We start from the raw sequence: 17729 nt of genomic DNA on the forward strand, positions 1-17729 counted from the left end.
TCAGTGTGCCACACGGCCTCCTTTGACCAGTCCTTCCCCTTCCCGACGCCAGAAAACGGCCAAGGTGGCTATGGCACATGTGGCCGTCGTGCCAAGAGAGCACTGAGGGGCATCCGGTACACCCCTGGGTCGCCCTCCACTTAGAGCCTCCCCCGAGTCCCTGCTTCACCCTCCTAGATCACTCTCCCTCCTGCAAACCTCCAGACGCCCCAAATTTCTCCTCCCGTGCCCCCTTTCCACCCACATGGCTAGAACCTCCCCTACAGGTTCCCCACCTAATTTGGCCTGTTCGACCTCTTCTCTCCTCCGTGAGCCTCATCGGGGTGTCCCTGCGTTTCCCCACTACTATCCCTCTCGTCCTCGTGTTTTTCCCATGCCTAGGGCGTCGTGCCCACGGTCACCGACGGTTGCATCCGACATGGCCGATGAGCCACTCGACCTGGCACTCCCCGACGAGGACAGGCCCCCACGGTGGTGCGCCCCTTCCCCGAGCGCGTCGGTGCCCGTGGCGTCGCTGGAGCCGACCGGAGCCACTTGGGCGAGTGCAGGCAATGCTCCGTCCTGCCTCCCCGTCATTCCCAGCTCGAGCGGGAGGTTGGACGTGGAGCTGACACACAGGGCCCGCCTGTAAGCGGCACATCGCCCGAGCCCAGCCATTATTGGAGACGGGAGTCCTCCTAGTCGTCTCCCCACACAGGAGACGTAAAGGCCAGAGGCGCTGTCTACGTCACCCGCACCACCACGAGCCAGGCCAAGCTAGGCAGGCCCGAAGCTGCGATGCACCCTGCGTTCAATATAGTTACCCCCCCTGTGTTGTAAAACTTGGTTGTTTTTTTCCTTTTATTAGATACTTCAAAAATCCATATTTATTTCATTTCCACTCCAAATCGAATGATTCAAGTGTCTATAGGTTACTAAAATCATGGCCTATCTAGATATGTGCATTGCACATTTTTCGAAAGCTATTTTTTGTAGAGATCTAATGCAAACATGGATGTGATTATTTCAAACTCCACCTTTGTGAATTCTTGCATCACTCAAATCAACTCCAATTGGAGTGATTCCAAATTCCAGAGACTTATAAAATTATTCTCTATTTTTTCAGCCATAGTCAACATTTTTATCTGTCATATTTCTGTTGCATGAAATAAATAGCCCCTTTTGCTATTTATTCAATGATAGAAAATCCATAGGGTATTCATATCAACTCCAAAACTAGTGAAACTACTTCCTAAATGTTTATAAATTCATGCTATGTTAAATGAGTGCCTCCACTCATTTTTCGCAAAATGTTTTTTGTAGACTTCTGAAAGGATCACCTATTCCTCCTTTCCTCCATTCAAAAATCTCTGATGATCCAAATCTCCTAGAGTAAGCTTCACATATTTTTCTTATGACCAGAGAGGTCCAAGAAAAATAAAACTCCTATTTATAGAACACTTTTGTTTCTGCTTGCTGTGTGGCTTACTATGGTTGTTTCCCATGATAGTTGGTGAAATAGACTGAGTACTCAAAGTAGGACCGGAAGACCTCGAAGACCCCGGAGACCAATTAGAGCAAGGCAAGTAGCATAGTCTGAGAAAAATATTTTATGCATGACATGTTGATTACTTTATTCCGATGCATATAGTCATGATTAATCGGTACACCCCGGTATGATATTACCGATGGATCCATTGGACCACTTGCATTTGAGCTTGACCTTACCATCTATGAAGGTCACGCTGATAAAAGTTGACAAGTAGATAGTAGTGCTATGCATAGGATGAGCATATGCATGGTGATGGTAACACTAAGGTGGTTACAAAAATTTTACGAAAACCCCGTCGGGTGCCACTAATGCCCGAGGGTGATGGTGTTGAGCTGGATGACCACTTGAGGAAGAAGTGGTGTACCAGAAAGTTTTCGTGTGAGTGGTTTCGGAAATGGGATTAGATTTAAGATTTGTCTACCGTCCCAACCTAAGAGATACGATAAGAATGACTTCGCTGCTAGGAAGCATGGTAAAGAAAGGGAGCCATGGGCTCAGAGACCCATGCCCTTTCCTACTAAGCCATCCAAGAAAAAGGATGATGAGGATTTTGAGCGCTTCGTTGAGATGATAAGACCCGTCTTTCTGGAGATGTGGTTAATTGATATGCTCAAAATGTCTCCGTATGCGAAGTACATGAAAGATATCGTGACTAATAAACGGAAGATACTAGATCTTGAGATCTCCACCATGCTTGCCAATTACACTTTCAAAGGTGGAACTCCTAAGAAACTTGGTGATCCCGGAGTGCCCACTATACCTTGCTCCATTAAAGGAAACTACGTAAGAACTGCCTTATGTGACCTTGGAGCCGGTGTTAGTGTTATGCCTCTCTCTCTTTATCGTAAACTTGAACTGGATAAGTTGACACCCACTGAAATTTCTTTGCAAATGGCCGACAAATCAACTGCTTTCCCTATCGGCATTTGCGAGGATGTGCCTGTTGTGGTTGCTAACACCACTATCTTAACAGACTTTGTTATCTTGGATATTCCCGAGGACGATGCCATGGCTGTCATCCTCGGAAGACCCTTTTTAAACACTGCAGGGGCTGTTATAGATTGCAACAAAGGCAATGTCACTTTCCATGTCAACGGTAATGAGCATACAGTGCACTTTCCGAAGAAACGATATCAAGTACATTGCATCAATGCTATCGAAAAAACTTCATCGATTCTTATTGGGAGCTTTGAATGCCCTATTCCTCGTGTCAAGATGAAGTATGATTTGCTTATTGGGGAGATACATATCCCCATTGAGGTGACTTAGTGGCTATTCGACAATTCTCTGTTTCCTCTTGCGATTCGAAAAGGTTTTGTCATGAGTATTTGATCAACCCCATTGATGGATTTCTTTCGATGACCATGAAATAGATGAATCAAAGTGTCACATACCTCTGTTTTAAGCTTTCACTTTGTGTTGCTTAGAAGAAAAATGATAGATTTAGTTTAGTTTTTCCTGCTTTCTGTTTTAGCGTCCCGGAGAAAAATACCCCGAAAATAGAAGTTCTCCAATGGTCCTGAAAATCTAGTATGATTTTTTCTGGATTTTTTGAAAAATACTCGGACTGAGAGCTGGCCTGGGGGCCACACCAGTGGGCCACAAGCCCTGTAGCCGCCGCCCCCCTGGCGGCGGCTACCAAGCTTGTGGGCCCACAGGGACCCCCTCCACTCATTCCAGCTCCCATCCTCTTCTTCTACCTCTAGAAAAAATCGTTTCGCAGCTCAAACCTGTGTTCTTGCTCATTTGGTTGAGATTTTCGATCTCCTTGCTCAAAGCACCATTCTCCGAACCGTTTTGGGGAAATTACTCCTTGGTAAGTGACTCCTCCATTGGTCCAATTAGTTTTTTCTTTAGTTCTTTATCCTTCGCGTATTCTTGCTACCTTGGTGACCCTGTTCTTGAGCTTGAAATGTTGATTGTAGCTGGTCCCAAGAAGTTTTAGCGCGAGATACGGTCTCTAGGCACTAGTAGGACTAATTGTTACAAGGTGTGGTTGGTCTTCATTCACTTTTCTCTTGAACTTCAAAAATTTCAGCAAAAGGAAATTATGTTCAGGAGGAAGTTTCATGGTGGTTCCTCAAGTAAGAAGGGTCCCCGTCTTTCTATTCGGGAGCCCGATCCTTATCAACTAATGGACGCACCGGTACAGCCATGTGAATGGCCTTCCGATGAGTTCATGATCGAAGCAGGCTTCAAGGATGAGTTTGATACACTTTTCCGCAATGCCGGGTTAGAAGAATTCCTCTCAGATAAATGTGAACAGTATGCTATGCTCACTGCTTCTTTCGTGTGTAGATTTAAATTTTCAGTTGGTCGTGACTCATCCATACTGTTTGATCTGTATGATAAATCCTACACCATGAATTTGGAGGATTTCAATAGGATTTGCAAGATACCCGATGGGGGTAGTCTTAATGATCCTGCTAAGTCTTCGGTTAGAGATTTTGTATCTAGTATAACTGTTGGAGAAACTAGAGACATCACGCAAGCTACCATAGGAAGCATTCATTTCCCTCCCTTGCATTACTTTGCCCTCTTCATAGGTAGATGCATTAACGGCAAGGGTGCACATTGTCACCTATGCGCATCCGACCTTAGTATCCTTAAGAGCGCAGTGACAGGTGACAGGAGCTTCAACATGGGAGCTATAATAGCAAGGAGGCTGATTGATGGGGATTTCTTTGGTGGAATTTATGCTACGCGCTTAGCAAATTTTCTTGGAGTACCCATCGGTTCAGGAGACCCCCCCTCTCCGTACAGCCTACCTTGATCGTGTCGCTCTAACACGCTACCAGATCCTTTAGAGGGATGATGAATCCCTCCTATACCGTTTGATATTTAACCGGCAGCGTGTTTCCATATTACCCTTCCTGCTCCTGCTTTCTTTGACTTTCAGGTAAAACGGAGATACTACATAACCACAGCAGAGGCAGAGGAGTATGAGAGGGAGGCGACGGCTGCTCGTCTTCGTGAGGCAGTTATTCAGGTAGTGGCTGCAGCACTCCCGTATAACACCCATTATGATTTTGAGTTTCGCTAGGACCATCCATGGGAGTAGACCAAGCTAGGCCAAAAGCCTAAGCTTGGGGGAGTACGTGTTCTCACCGACCTTACATTCATGGTTATGCTTTCACTTTGTTAGTCGGTGTTTACACTTTGCCACTGTATTATCCATGCTAGTTTATTTTCGTTTTCTTGTTTTCTTGTTTTGTGTCCTTTTGAGAAAACCCAAAAATATTTTCCTTTATTATTTTGCTTGTTGGGAGTTTTCCCGTGTAAATAGTTTTCTTTTTCTTTGGGTCAAGGTAGAAGATATTGGTTACAATGTTTAGTGGCTCTTGCATGCATACCTGTTTAGCTTTCAAAGAGCCATATTACTTTGTCTTCTCCTTTGTGTTTTCCTGCAGATTCATCTTAGTCCAATGCACGAGCACTCTTATTATTGTTCACATCGTTCGATCGTACAAGTGAAAGGCAATAATGATGATATATGATGAAGTGACTGAGACTGGAAAAGTTGGTATGAACTCTATCTATTTTGTTTTTGTAAATATGACTAGCTTGTCGTCCCAGATTCAGCTTTGTTGTGATAGAACCATGTTTGCAATGGCAACTTAGAGATCATAGTTTTTGATGCCATGCTTGATTAGCTGAGAGCTTATAATGGTTTGTCTTGAATGCCAACATAGATTTTGAGATGACTATGATGTAGTATGATAGGATGGTATTCTCCTTTGAATGATTCAAGTGGCTTGACTTGGCGCATGTTCATGCATGTAGTTGAAACAAAATCAACATAGCCTCTATGATGTTCGTATTCGTGGTGATTTATATCCTCTTCATGCTTGCACTCAATGTTAATCAAACTCATTGCATCTTGATGACTGTTGTCACTCTCTAGTTGGTCGCTTCCCAGTCTTTTCCTATCCTTCACTTGTACTAAGCGGAATACTGCTTGTGCATCCACTTCCATAAACCCAAAAGTTTTTCCATGAGAGTCCACCATACCTACCTATTTGCGGTATCTACCTGCCGTTCCAAGTAAATTTGTATGTGCCATTCTCTAAACCTTCAAGAAATAATCTGTTTTGCATGCCCGAACCGCTCATGTGGTGACAAGGGGCTATTGGTATCTTCCATGTTAGGCGTGTTATCCTCGACATGTGTTTATTCACTGTCATTCACGAGAAAGGGGCCGTTAATTGGAATGCCCAGTTCCACACTTAAGTCGAAAACATAACTGTAAAACAAGACTCCCCTCTGGATTGATGTTAGTATGGACGATACCCGAGGATTCGGCTCGCCGTGGAGTGTGATTGATTGGTGGTGGGGGAGTTAAAACTTTACTTTTCTATTTGGGAACCGCCTATAGCATGAGTAGCATGGAAGATATTGAGAACTGTTGGTCATTGCGTTGACAATGAAAGCATGCCATCCAAAATTATTATCTCTGTTTTCAAAGCTTGAGCTCTGGCACCTCTGCAAATCAATGCTTCCCTCTGCGAAGGGCCTCTCTATTTATTTTCCTGTTGAGTCACCCTCTTCTTGTATAAGCACCAATTAGAGAGCACCTCTGTCATTTTTATGCTCTGCTTTTGATTGTTATTGAGTATGACTATGACTGGATCTTCGTTGCTATGAATTACAATGTTTAGTCAGCCCTTGATCTTTGAAAGTGCTCTACATTTACGTTTTGCGGTCTCAGAAAGAGTTAGCGAGATACCACCTATTCGTATTGCTTCATGCTTGTTTTGATTGAATTGTTGGTATCTGAAACTCATTATTATTTGCTCGCTAGCTGTATATGCCATTGATATTAGTTTACCGTGAGACCTTTGTGTCACTTGCTTATGTGGTTAACTTGTGATCTTGCTGAACTGATGGTTATGAGTTAGACATAGTTGCAACAACAAGATCAAACAGAGTTTGTCAAAGTTTTTCTTTCTCTTTCAGTTTGTCAACTGAGTTGGTTGAGGACAAGCAACGTTTTAAGCTTGGGGGAGTTGATACGTCTCCATCGTATCTACTTTTCCAAACTCTTTTGCCCTTGTTTTGGACTCTAATTTGTATGATTTGAATGAAACTAACCCGGACTAACGCTGTTTTCAGCCGAATTGCCATGGTGTTGTTTTTGTGCAGAAATGAAACTTGTCGGAACGTCCTGAAAATTTACGGAGAATATTTCGGGAAAATATGAAAAATACCTGCGCAAAGATCCACCTGAGTGGATGGGCCAGTGGGCCACAAGCCCTGTAGCCCCCCCCCCCCCCCGGTGGCAGCTACCAAGCTTGTGGGGCGCACGTGGCTCTGCCGCCCCCAAACTCAGCTCTATAAATTCACTTTCATCCTAGAAAAATCAAGAGAGAAGATTTCATCGCGTTTGCGATACGGAGGCGCGCCACATCCTGTTCTTCATCTGGAGGGCAGATGCGGAGTCTTTTTTGGGCTCCGGAGAGGGGAAATCGTCGCCATCGTCATCATCAACCTTCTTCCCTCTCCAATTCCATGAAGCTCTTCATCGTTCGTGACTAATCTATTCGTAGGCTCGCTGGGCGGTCATGAGTAGGATGTGATCTACCATGTAATCGAGTTAGTTTTGACGGGGATTGATCCCTAGTATCCACTATGTTCTGAGATTGATGTTGCTACTACTTTGTCATGTTTAATGCTTGTCACTAGGGCCCGAGTGCCATGATTTCAGATCTGAAATTATTATGTTGTCACCAATATATATGTGTTTTAGATACGATCTTGCAAGTTGTAGTTACCTGCTATGTGTTATGATCCGGCAACCCCGGAGTGACAATAACCGGAACAACTCCCGGTGATGACCATAGTTTGAGGAGTTCATGTGTTCACCAAGTGCTAATGCGTTGTTCCAGTTCTTTATTAAAAGGAGAACCTTAATATCCCGTAGTATCCTTTTGGACCCCGCTGCCACGGGAGGGATGGACAATAGATGTCATGCAAGTTCTTTTCCCTAAGCACGATGACGACACAGGGAATGCATGCCTACATCACATTGACGAACGGGAGCTAGCCACATATCTCTCTGTGTTATAACTGTTGCATGATGAATGTCATCCAACAAATCACCGACCCATTGCCTACGAGTTTGTCCCACTACTGTTGTTATTTGTTTTGCTCTCCTGCTGTTACTACTGTTGCTGCTGCTGTTACTTACTTTGCTCTACTGCTACTTGCTACTGCTGTTACTTGCTACTGTTGCTACTTGCTACTGCTATCACTACTGTTGTTCCTTGCCACTGCTGTTACTCGTTACACTGCTGCTACCTGCTACAATACTTTTTCTCGCGCCGTTGACGGGAAAGAATATTTCCCGTCCACGGACAACTTCTGGCGCCATTGATACAACCGTTAGGAATAGTCTGCCGTCAACAGATTGTTTCTGGCAGCGTTTCTATCATACTACTTTGCTACTGATACTTTGCTTGCAGACACTAATGTTTCAGCTGTGGTTGAATTTGACACATTTAGCTGCTAATACTTGAGAATATTCTTTCATTTCCCGTCGGGCGAACCAACAAATTTGGGTTGAATACTCTACCCTTGAAAACTGCCGCGAACCCACGCGCTGGTGGGCCATTGCAAGACAATTGCTAATTGTTGAGCAACTGGGAGCAGTTCTTTTCTGGCTCCGTTGACATGGAGGCATCAAGTCAGGAGTTGCACGTCAACAGCATTTGTCTAGTGCCGTTGCCGGGGACTGCTAGCAACACCATGTATCTACCTCTCATTTTTACCTTGGCAACACTATTTTTACCCCTCTTGCTATTCTTATGCTTAAGCTAATGCCCCTATCTCCTTCGAGAGCACCTCTAGTGTACTAATGCATCATTTCAAACCAATATGTAGCATGCTTATGTGAGAAAATTGAGCAGCCCATCTGAAACTTGATTTTTGGCTGAAATGTAGCTTTCAATAGCAAGAACTAGCTACCCTCCTCTGCCTAAGCTAAAACTTGTTATTATTGTAGTCCTTGCATAATCAGGTATGCTAGAAAAAGCTTCATCCCGAGATCCCTCCATTAAGTACCCTCATTTCTAGCCCTAAGTTTGTTGCTGCAAACTAAACCACACTAAAACCCCAGCCTAACCATCTTCATATACTTCCAAACTCATCAATCTCCCTCCTGTGTGCATGCCCCATGCGCCAGAGAAGGTTGGCCAGCCAGAAGAGCAGCCTGGGAAAGTGTTGGCGAGGTGACCACGCTGGCAGCATGCAATAATGGTGCTCTTACCTTGTTTTCTTCATGTAGGCCATGTCCGGCTGCTGCAGCATGTCTCAGCGCGCCGCACGGCCTCCTTTGACCAGTGCTTCCCCTCCCTGACGGCAGAAAACGGCCAAGGTGGCTCTAGAACCCGTGGCTGTCGTGCCCACAGAGCACAAAGGCGCATCCGGGATTCCCCTCGGTCGCCCCTCCACATCGAGCCTCCTCCGAGTCCCTGCTTCACCCTCCTAGATCACTCTCCCTCCTGCAAACCTCCAGACGCCCCCAATTTCTCCTCCCATGCCCCCTTTCCACCCCCATGGCTAGAACCTCCCGTGCCGGTTCCCCAGCAAATTCGGCCACTTTGGCCTCTTCTCTCCTCCGTGAGCCTCACCGGGGCATCCCTGCGTTTCCCCACTCCTCTCCTGGTCCTCCTCCCATTCTTCCCATGCCTAGGGCACCGTGCCCATGGTCACCGACGGCTGCATCCGCCGTGGCCGATGAGCCACTCGACATGGCACTCCCCACGAGGACATGGCCCCCACGGCGGTGCGGCCCCTTCCCCGAGCGCGCTAATGCCCGTGGCATCGCTGGAGTCGACCGTGGCCACCAGGGCGAGCGCCGGCAATGCTCTATCCTGCCTCCCCGTCGTTCCCAGCTCGAGCAGGAGGTTGGAGGTGGAGCTGACCAGCAGGGCCCGCCTGTAAGCGGCACATCACCCAGGCCCACCCATAAGTGGAGACGAGAGCCCTCCTGGTCTTCTCCTCGCACAGGAGACGTAAAGGCGGGAGGCGCTTTCTGCATCACCCACACCACCGCGAGCCAGGCCCAGCTAGGCCCGTCTGAAGCTGAGGTGCGCCCTGCGCGCAATATAGTTACCCCCCTGTGGTAAAACTCTTTTTTTTCTTTTATCAGATACTTCAAAAATCCATATTTATTTCATTTCCACTCCAAATAGAATGATTCAAGTTTCTGTAGGTTTCTAAAATCATGGCATATCCAGATATGTGCATTGCACATTTTTCCAAAGTTATTTTCTGTAGAGATTTAATGCAAACATGGATCTGATTATTTCAAACTCCACCTTTCTGAATTCTTGCAGCACTCAAATCAACTTCAATTGGAGTGATTCCAAATTACAGAGACTTATACAATTATTCTCTAATTTTCCAACCATAGTCAACTTATTTATGTGTCATATTTCTGTTGCATAAAATAAATAGCCCCTTTTCCTATTTATTCAATGATAGAAAATCCATAGGATATACATACCAATTCCAAAACCAGTGAAACCACTTCCTAAATGTTTCTAAATTCATGCTATGTTAAATGAGTGCCTCTGCTCATTTTTAGCACAATGTTTTCTGCACACTTCCGAAAGGATCACCTATTCTTCCTTTCCTCCATTCAGAAATCTTTGATGATCCAAATCTCCTAGAGCAAGCATCAGGTATTTTTCTTATGACCAGAGAGATCCAAGAAAAATAAAACTCCTATTTATAGAACACTTTTGTTTCTGCTTGATGTGTGGCTTACTATGGTTGTTTCCCACGATAGTTGGTGAAATAGACGGAGTACTTAGAGTTGGACCGGAAGACCTCGAAGACCCCGAAAAACAATTAGAGCAAGGCAAGCAACCCTTTGACCATATCTGAGAAAAATGTTTTATGCATGACATGTTGATTACTTTATTCCGATGCATATAGTCATGATTAATCGGTACACCCCGGTATGATGTTACGGATGGCTCCTTTGGAGCACTTGCATTTGAGCTTGACCTTACCATCTATGAAGGTCATGCTGATAAAAGTTGACAAGTAGATAGTAGTGCTACGCATAGGATGAGCATGTGCATGGTGAAGGTAACACTAAGGTGGTTACAAATTTTTTTACGAAAACCCCGTTGGGTGCCACTAATGACCGAGGGTGATGGTGTTGAGCCGGATGACCACTTGAGGAAGAAGTGCTATACCAAAAAGGTTTCGTGTAAGTGGTTTTGGAAATGGGGTTAGATTTAAGATTTGTCGATCGTCCCAACCTTACATGTGCGACCATGATACCCTTTTATGGGACAGGGATGTGTTGATTACTCTGGTCGTGCTAGCAAGGAGCCTGCATTACAAGTGACGGGAGTGATATGGCCACTGTCGTGACGGGGTCATGCCAAGTAGGACTACTATGCCGTTTTTACGTGTTCCGGGCACACCGTTGGTCCCTGCATGGATGATACGGTCTAGAGTTTGTGCTCATAAGACGTACATCATGTGAGCTAGGTACCAATCGAGCGGAATCTTTGTCTAGTGTTGTCAGGGGAAAGGCATTGATCGGGTACTTACCTCGGGTATGTTATATACCGCGGGTTGTGGATGACACGGAAGTTTCCCGGATCTCGTGGGTACAGCGCACAACCTCTGCAGAGTGTCAAACTATTCAAATAGCCGTGTCCACGGTCAAGGACAGTTGGGTGGTGCTGCTTAGACTACGTCCAGTCGTTTCCGCATAAAACAAGTGTGCGTGTGTATAAAGGTGTTACATGAGAAAGTGGTTACTTGGTCATGTTTGGTGACTTGACGTGGAGGATGAACATGAGATGACCAGTCCTCGTGATATTTATGTTGATATCTGTAACATGTTCTTACGGTTACTATTTACCTAGTGATGGATGACCACCTAAATACTTGACCTTGCTTATGCATTATTAAAACCTGCTTTCCGCAAGGGCTGCATACTTGTGATATGTTATGTTTCATTATTGCCTTCTTCCACATCATGGGTTCCTTGCGAGTACATTCGAAGTACTCATTGGCTTGCCACTGGTTATTTCATTGACCAGGCAAGAGAGAACGGTAGATGATGAAGAGTACCTTGCTAGCGTACCTGCGAGCTAGGATTCTTCCCAGTCAAAATGCGTGTAGGTTAAGGCTGATGGCATGGGTTCACTCTTTCGGCCAGTAATTTCTCTACTGGTCAATCTTGGTGTGTTGGCCTTCAAGGCCCTATATATGTAAGACTTTACCGCAATGGTCATTATTTGTATGAAATGATATGTATGGATGTAAGACTCTTGTTATTCAGTTTCTGTGTCTTACGTTAGCATTGATCTCTGGGATCACTGAGCATGTTCATTCGGTGATCACGACTCGTAAGTCGGGGTCCCCACAAATGATCTCATATTTCTACTGAAACGACAGGCATGCCAACAACAAGTCTATTCTTGTCTTTAGAATAACGTTTGGCAATTCTAGCAGCTTCATTACAAAACTAAATAACATGCCCATCAATATTGTCTACCAAGAGATCTTTAACCATAGCGATACTAAGTTCTACCTTTATTTGCTAGAGGTTTTTGTTGTTATAACATAACTTTCATTAACCATAGTTGAAGCTTTAGCATGTTCTTTTATCCTAACAGGGATAGGTGGTTTCTCAATATAAGGAGTAGGTACAACTGGGTCAACATTGTAAATAAATGTTTCAGCTTCAACTTTGATTGGTTCTTCAATTGTTTTCTTTAATAGGTGGATGATATTTACACCATTTCTCTTTAGGGAGATCAACATAAGCATAACGGTTTCATAAAATAAGGCTACTATCTTAGACTCAAATCCATACTTAGTACTAAAATCATTGAAGGCATCGGCATTCATAAAAGATTTAACACAATCAAACTTAGGTTTTATACGTGACTCTTTACCTTCGTTGAGCTCTTCAGAGTTGCGTTTATTTATTTTCAAAATATCCCACCTGAATTCAATTGTATTCTTCATAAAATAACCAGAGCAAGAAGTATCGAGCATTGTTCGATCATTACAAGAAAGTTGAGCATAAACATTCTGAAAAATAATTTCTCTCGAGAACTCATGATTGGGGCATGAATATAACATTGACTTCATCCTTCCCCAAGCTATAGGGATACTTTCTCCTTCACGAGGCCCAAAATTATTGATAAAATTCCGATGACTATGAACAAGATGCATAGGAAATGTTTTTTTGGTGAAACTCCAATTGTAATCGATTCTAGTTCCAAGATCCTATATCATCACATAGCCTATACCATGTCAATGCTTTCCCACCAAAGTTATAGGGAAAACCTTCTTCCTGACTTCATCTCCGGATAAACCTACAAGCTTAAATAATCCACAAACTTCATCCACATAGATTAGGTGCATATCGGGATGTTTTGTTCCATCTCCGGCATAAGGATTAGCTAGCAGTTTCTCTATCATACTCAAAGGAATTTAATAATAAAAAATCAGTAGGTTCAGCAGGTTGAGGGACAACTCTTGGTGTTTCCGGTCGAGGTGAAGATACCCGGAACAAGCCTCTCAAAGGATAACTTTCCATAGTGACAAGTAACAGTAAATTTCAGCATGGGGTATAAATTTTCCCTTACCAAATTCCGCTTACCAAAGGCTCTTCACTCCCCGGCAATGCTGCCAGAAAAGAGTCTTTATGACCCACAAGTATAGGGGTCAATCGAATTCCTTTAGATAAGTAAGAGTGTCGAACCCAACGAGGAGTGGAAGAAAATGACAAGCAGTTTTCCGCAAGCTAATTTCTGCAAGCACTGAAATAGTGGTAACAAGTTGTTTGATAGCAAGATAATTGTAACAAGTGACAAGTAGCAATAGTAAGAATAGGTTCAAAAAGGTAGGCCAATCCTTTTGTGGCAAAGGACAGGCTAGAACAATTTCTTATAATAGGCAAAGCATTCTTGAGGGCACACGAGAATTTCATCTAGTCACTTTCGTCATGTTGGGTTAATTCACCTTCGGTATTTTAATAATTTGATATGTGGGTGGACGGGTGCTTGGGTGTTGTTCTTACCTGACAAACCTCCCACTTATGATTAACCATCCCGCAAGCATCCGCAACTACGAGAAAAGTGTTAAGAATAAATTCTAACCATAACATTGAACTTAGGATCCAAATGAACCCGTTACAAAGTAGTGCCTAGACTGGGGTTTAAGTTTCTATCACTCTTTCAACCCATCCTCTAGTAACTACTCCACAATGCATTCCCTTACACCCAAAATATGGTGAAGTGTTATATAGTCGACATTCACATAACACCACTAAGGGAATCACAACATTCATATCATCAAAATATCGAACGAATATCAACTTCACATGACTACTTGCAACATGATTTCTCCCGTGGCCTCAAAACAAAAGTAACAACTCACATGTGAGAAACATGTTCATGATCAGAGATGTATTATATATCATAATAAATCTGAACGTATGATCTTCCACCAAATAAACCATAAAGCATCAACTACAAGATGTAATTAACACTACTAGACACACCCCAGGTACCAATCCGAGGTTCCGGTACAAGATTGAGTGCAAGAGATGAACTAGGGTTTTGAGAGGAGATGGCGTTGATCAAGATGTTGATGAAGATTGCCCTCCCCAAGTTGAGAGGGTTGTTGGTGATGACGATGGCCTCGATTTCAACCTCCCGGAGGGAAGTTCCTCCGACGGAATCGCAGCACCGGAGGGCAAATGTGTTCCTGCCCATGTTTCGCCTCGAGATGGCGGTCCCTTGTACCTCTCCTTAATTTATTTATGGTGAAGGAGAATTTATTCGACAATATGGGCATGATAGGTGGGCGAGGTGGCCCACTAGACATCAGGTCACGCAGGGGTGCCTGGTGCGCCCTCGTGTCTAATTGCCGCCTGGTGGCCCCCTCCGGCACTTCTTCGTTCTAGTATTTTTTTTTTATTTATTATAAAATAAATCTCGGAAAATTTTTAGCCCAATTGGAGATGTGCACAATAGGCATCTCTGACATAGCTTTTTCAGGTCCAGAATTCCATCCGCCGGCATTCTCCCACTTGATGTAAGCCTTGCATATTATGAGAGAAAGGGCATTATAATTAGTCCACCAAGTGGAAAAATACATAAAAACATTATAAATATCAGTAAAAAAACATGATGCAAAATGGACATATCACCTCCCCCAAGCTTATACCTCATTTGTCCTCAAGAGAAAGCCGATAGCGAAATCCTAACCACATGTTTTGAGAGAGAGGTGCGATAAAAACAAAATAAAGACATAGCAACATCATGCTCATTATTATAACAGCAAACAGAACTTTATAAAATACTTCATCAGAGCATTCTCAACATATTACTTTTATCATAAAGGATTCTTATAAACAAGTAGCAATTCATCACAACAGTGAAGTATGAAGCATAAACTCTATTGAAAACTAACAAACTATGTTCTCAGTCAACTTTGCAACATAATTCATCATATTTTCAGGAAGGGTCACATGTCAGAGCTTTTAAGCAAGTCGAGATACTCAACCATCATTCAGTCTTCTATGATTGCTAACACTTCCTGCATACATATGAGCAAAAGGTTTCAACCAGATACATAGAAAGATAGGGGCTTATAGTGTTGCCTCCCAACATATTCACCTCAAGGGTGATGTCAGCAATAATAACTCATGGCCACCCACATTCAGCTGGATATATATGTTTAGAGCTTCCGCCACCACATGATGTTTTTGGCTAGGAAATGTATTGGGAAAGCACCACATGTTATAGGATCTATAGCAATATAACTTCTATGTGAACGTGAACAAGCATAAATCATTAAGTTGTCTTCCTTGTCCAATGTTAACAGTTTTGGCATATTATAATTAATGGGGCTCACAATCATAAAAGGTGTGAAGGATAATGTATTTGCGTGCAAATCTTCTCTTCCCTTATTAATTCTTTGTTGTGTTGTATCACCGACCAATGCTATGTTTGTCAATCTTCAACAAATTTTACCTCTTATACTTTTCCTTAAATGATGTTACTACTTACTATAAGATTGGCATATGATTTCTCTCATTATTTTTCTTTATTTTGATTGCAGAAAAGAAGTAAAGAAGCAAAACTCAAATTAAACTTTATTATATAACTTTCACTCGATTACATAGGTAGATAGAGAGATCACAAAACTAACACTCAAAAGAAAAGGATCGAACTAAACATTTATTTGACTCAATTTTAAAATTGCTAGAGATCAAACTGAGATGGAAAAAAGATAAATAGGAGTGATGGTGATACAATACTGGGGCGCATGCCCCAAGCTTGGCGCAAGACAATAGGAGTGCTGATGTCTACTCAGGTCTCCTTCTTTGGTGATGAAGATGGTAGATTTTCGACAATGATGCCCCTTAGGATACGATTTTCCTCCTTGATCTTGTTAAATAACTGTTTGAGATCCATTATTTCCTTACGTAGCTTCCCGATGATAGTTAAAGCACCACCCACCCACGGATGTATCCTGGCTGCGGGAAAAAAAGCAACACTCTTCCTCAAGTTATTATAAGAGATGAACTTAGCATTGGGAAGTTTAACCGAATCTCGCAGGACTAAGCTTGTGAATTCCTCGTGCCAGCCCTCAGATCGAAAGGGAGAAGTGAATTCCTCTTTGATAGTTTCTTATGGTTCCTCCTTTTTCAGCTCCATCTTCATAAGCCAAGCATCTTCTTCTAACTGGCTGGAGTAGGAAGAAGATACGATGCCCAGCTTGATAGTTCTGATAGAAAAACAACACGAAACAAGACTAGAGGTTTCTCTGTGGTACCGAGGTCAAATCATTGGAAGATATATATAGAGAATTCTTATACAAGGGAATATGTATTCCACAGGAAAACGGAGCTAGGAAGGTGCCCAAGGGGCCCACTAGACATCACGCCGTGTGAGGGGAGCCTTGCATGCCCTGGTGTCTAGTGGACACATGGGTTGCCTCCCCGTGTGTCTCTCAGTTTCCTAAATTTTCTAATATTCCAAAACTGCCAAAAAAATATGGATTTTTCTAAGCCCATTTACTTACCGTATCACATAGCGCTTCCTTTTAAGGGTTCTGGAGTGTTCTCGAAGGTCTCCCTAATGTGCTCCTCCGGTGTCATGGCTTGGATAATATTTGTTTCAACATTAATTGGTGTACCTAAAATATAGTGCTTTATTCTCTGTCCATTGACCAGCTTCGGGTTAGTGCCTTCGGGATAATTGATCTTAATAGCTCCACACCAATAAACTTCTTTGATGATATATGGTCCTTCCCATTTCGAGAGAAGTTTTCCTTCCAAAAATCTAAGACGAGAATTGTACAATAGAACATATTCACCAACTTTGAATTCTCGCTTTTGGATTCTTTTGTCGTGCCATCTTTTCACTTTTTCTTTGAATAGTTTGGCATTGTCATAAGCTTGGGTTCTCCATTCATCTAATGAGCTAATATCAAATAACCTATTTTCACCAGCAAGTTCGAAATCATAGTTGAGTTCTTTAATTGCCCAATAAGCTTTAGGTTCTAACTCAAGAGGTAAATGACATGCTTTCCCATAAACCATTTTATAAGGAGACATGCCCATATGATTTTATAACCTGTTTTATAGGCCGACAATGCATCATCTAATTTCTTAGACCAATTATTTCGGGACCTATTGATAGTCTTTTGCAATATTAATTTTACTTGTCTATTGGTTTATTCTACTTGACCACTAGACTAAGGATGATAGGGAGATGCAACTCTATGGTTAACATCATATCTAGCAAGCAGCTTAGAGAAAGCACCATGAATAAAATGTGAACCACAATGAGTCATTAAATATCTAGGGACTCCAAAACATGGGAAAATAACTTTCTTAAGAAATTTAATAGAGGTGTTATGATCATCACTGTTGGCTGGAATAGCTTCTACCCATTTAGTGGCATAATCAACATCAACCAAAATATGTGTATACCCATTGGAGGAAGGAAAAGGTCCCATCTAATAAAATCCCCCAACATCAAATGGTTCAATAAAAAGTGAATAATTCATTGGCATTTCCTCATATCTACTAATGTTACCAATTCTTTAGCATTCATCATAAGAGAGGACAAACTTACGAGCATCTTTGAAAAGAGTAGATCAATAAAATCCAGACTGTAATACCTTGTGTGCAGTTCTATCT

The 17729-nt window shown here is 42.8% G+C and overlaps 1 protein-coding gene and 1 pseudogene across 1 annotated transcript; both read left to right on the forward strand.

Annotated features, from left to right (window-relative positions):
- The first annotated feature begins 244 nt into the window (after nt 1-244).
- LOC123441749 lies at nt 245-819 on the forward strand (annotated as a pseudogene).
- Nucleotides 820-8926: 8107 nt separating this feature from the next.
- LOC123439931 lies at nt 8927-10144 on the forward strand. The gene has a single exon (XM_045116543.1). It carries the CDS (start codon nt 9085-9087, stop codon nt 9655-9657), a length of 573 nt encoding a protein of 190 aa, XP_044972478.1. The 5' UTR covers nt 8927-9084; the 3' UTR covers nt 9658-10144.
- The last annotated feature ends 7585 nt before the right edge of the window (nt 10145-17729 follow it).

This window comes from Hordeum vulgare, chromosome 3H, assembly GCF_904849725.1.
Source record: "Hordeum vulgare subsp. vulgare chromosome 3H, MorexV3_pseudomolecules_assembly, whole genome shotgun sequence".
NCBI lineage: Eukaryota > Viridiplantae > Streptophyta > Magnoliopsida > Poales > Poaceae > Hordeum > Hordeum vulgare.

What these genes read in the sequence shown, in the direction of transcription:
- LOC123439931 (XM_045116543.1), top strand. Translation starts at nt 9,085, where the DNA reads ATGGCTAGAACCTCCCGTGCCGGTTCCCCAGCAAATTCGGCCACTTTG.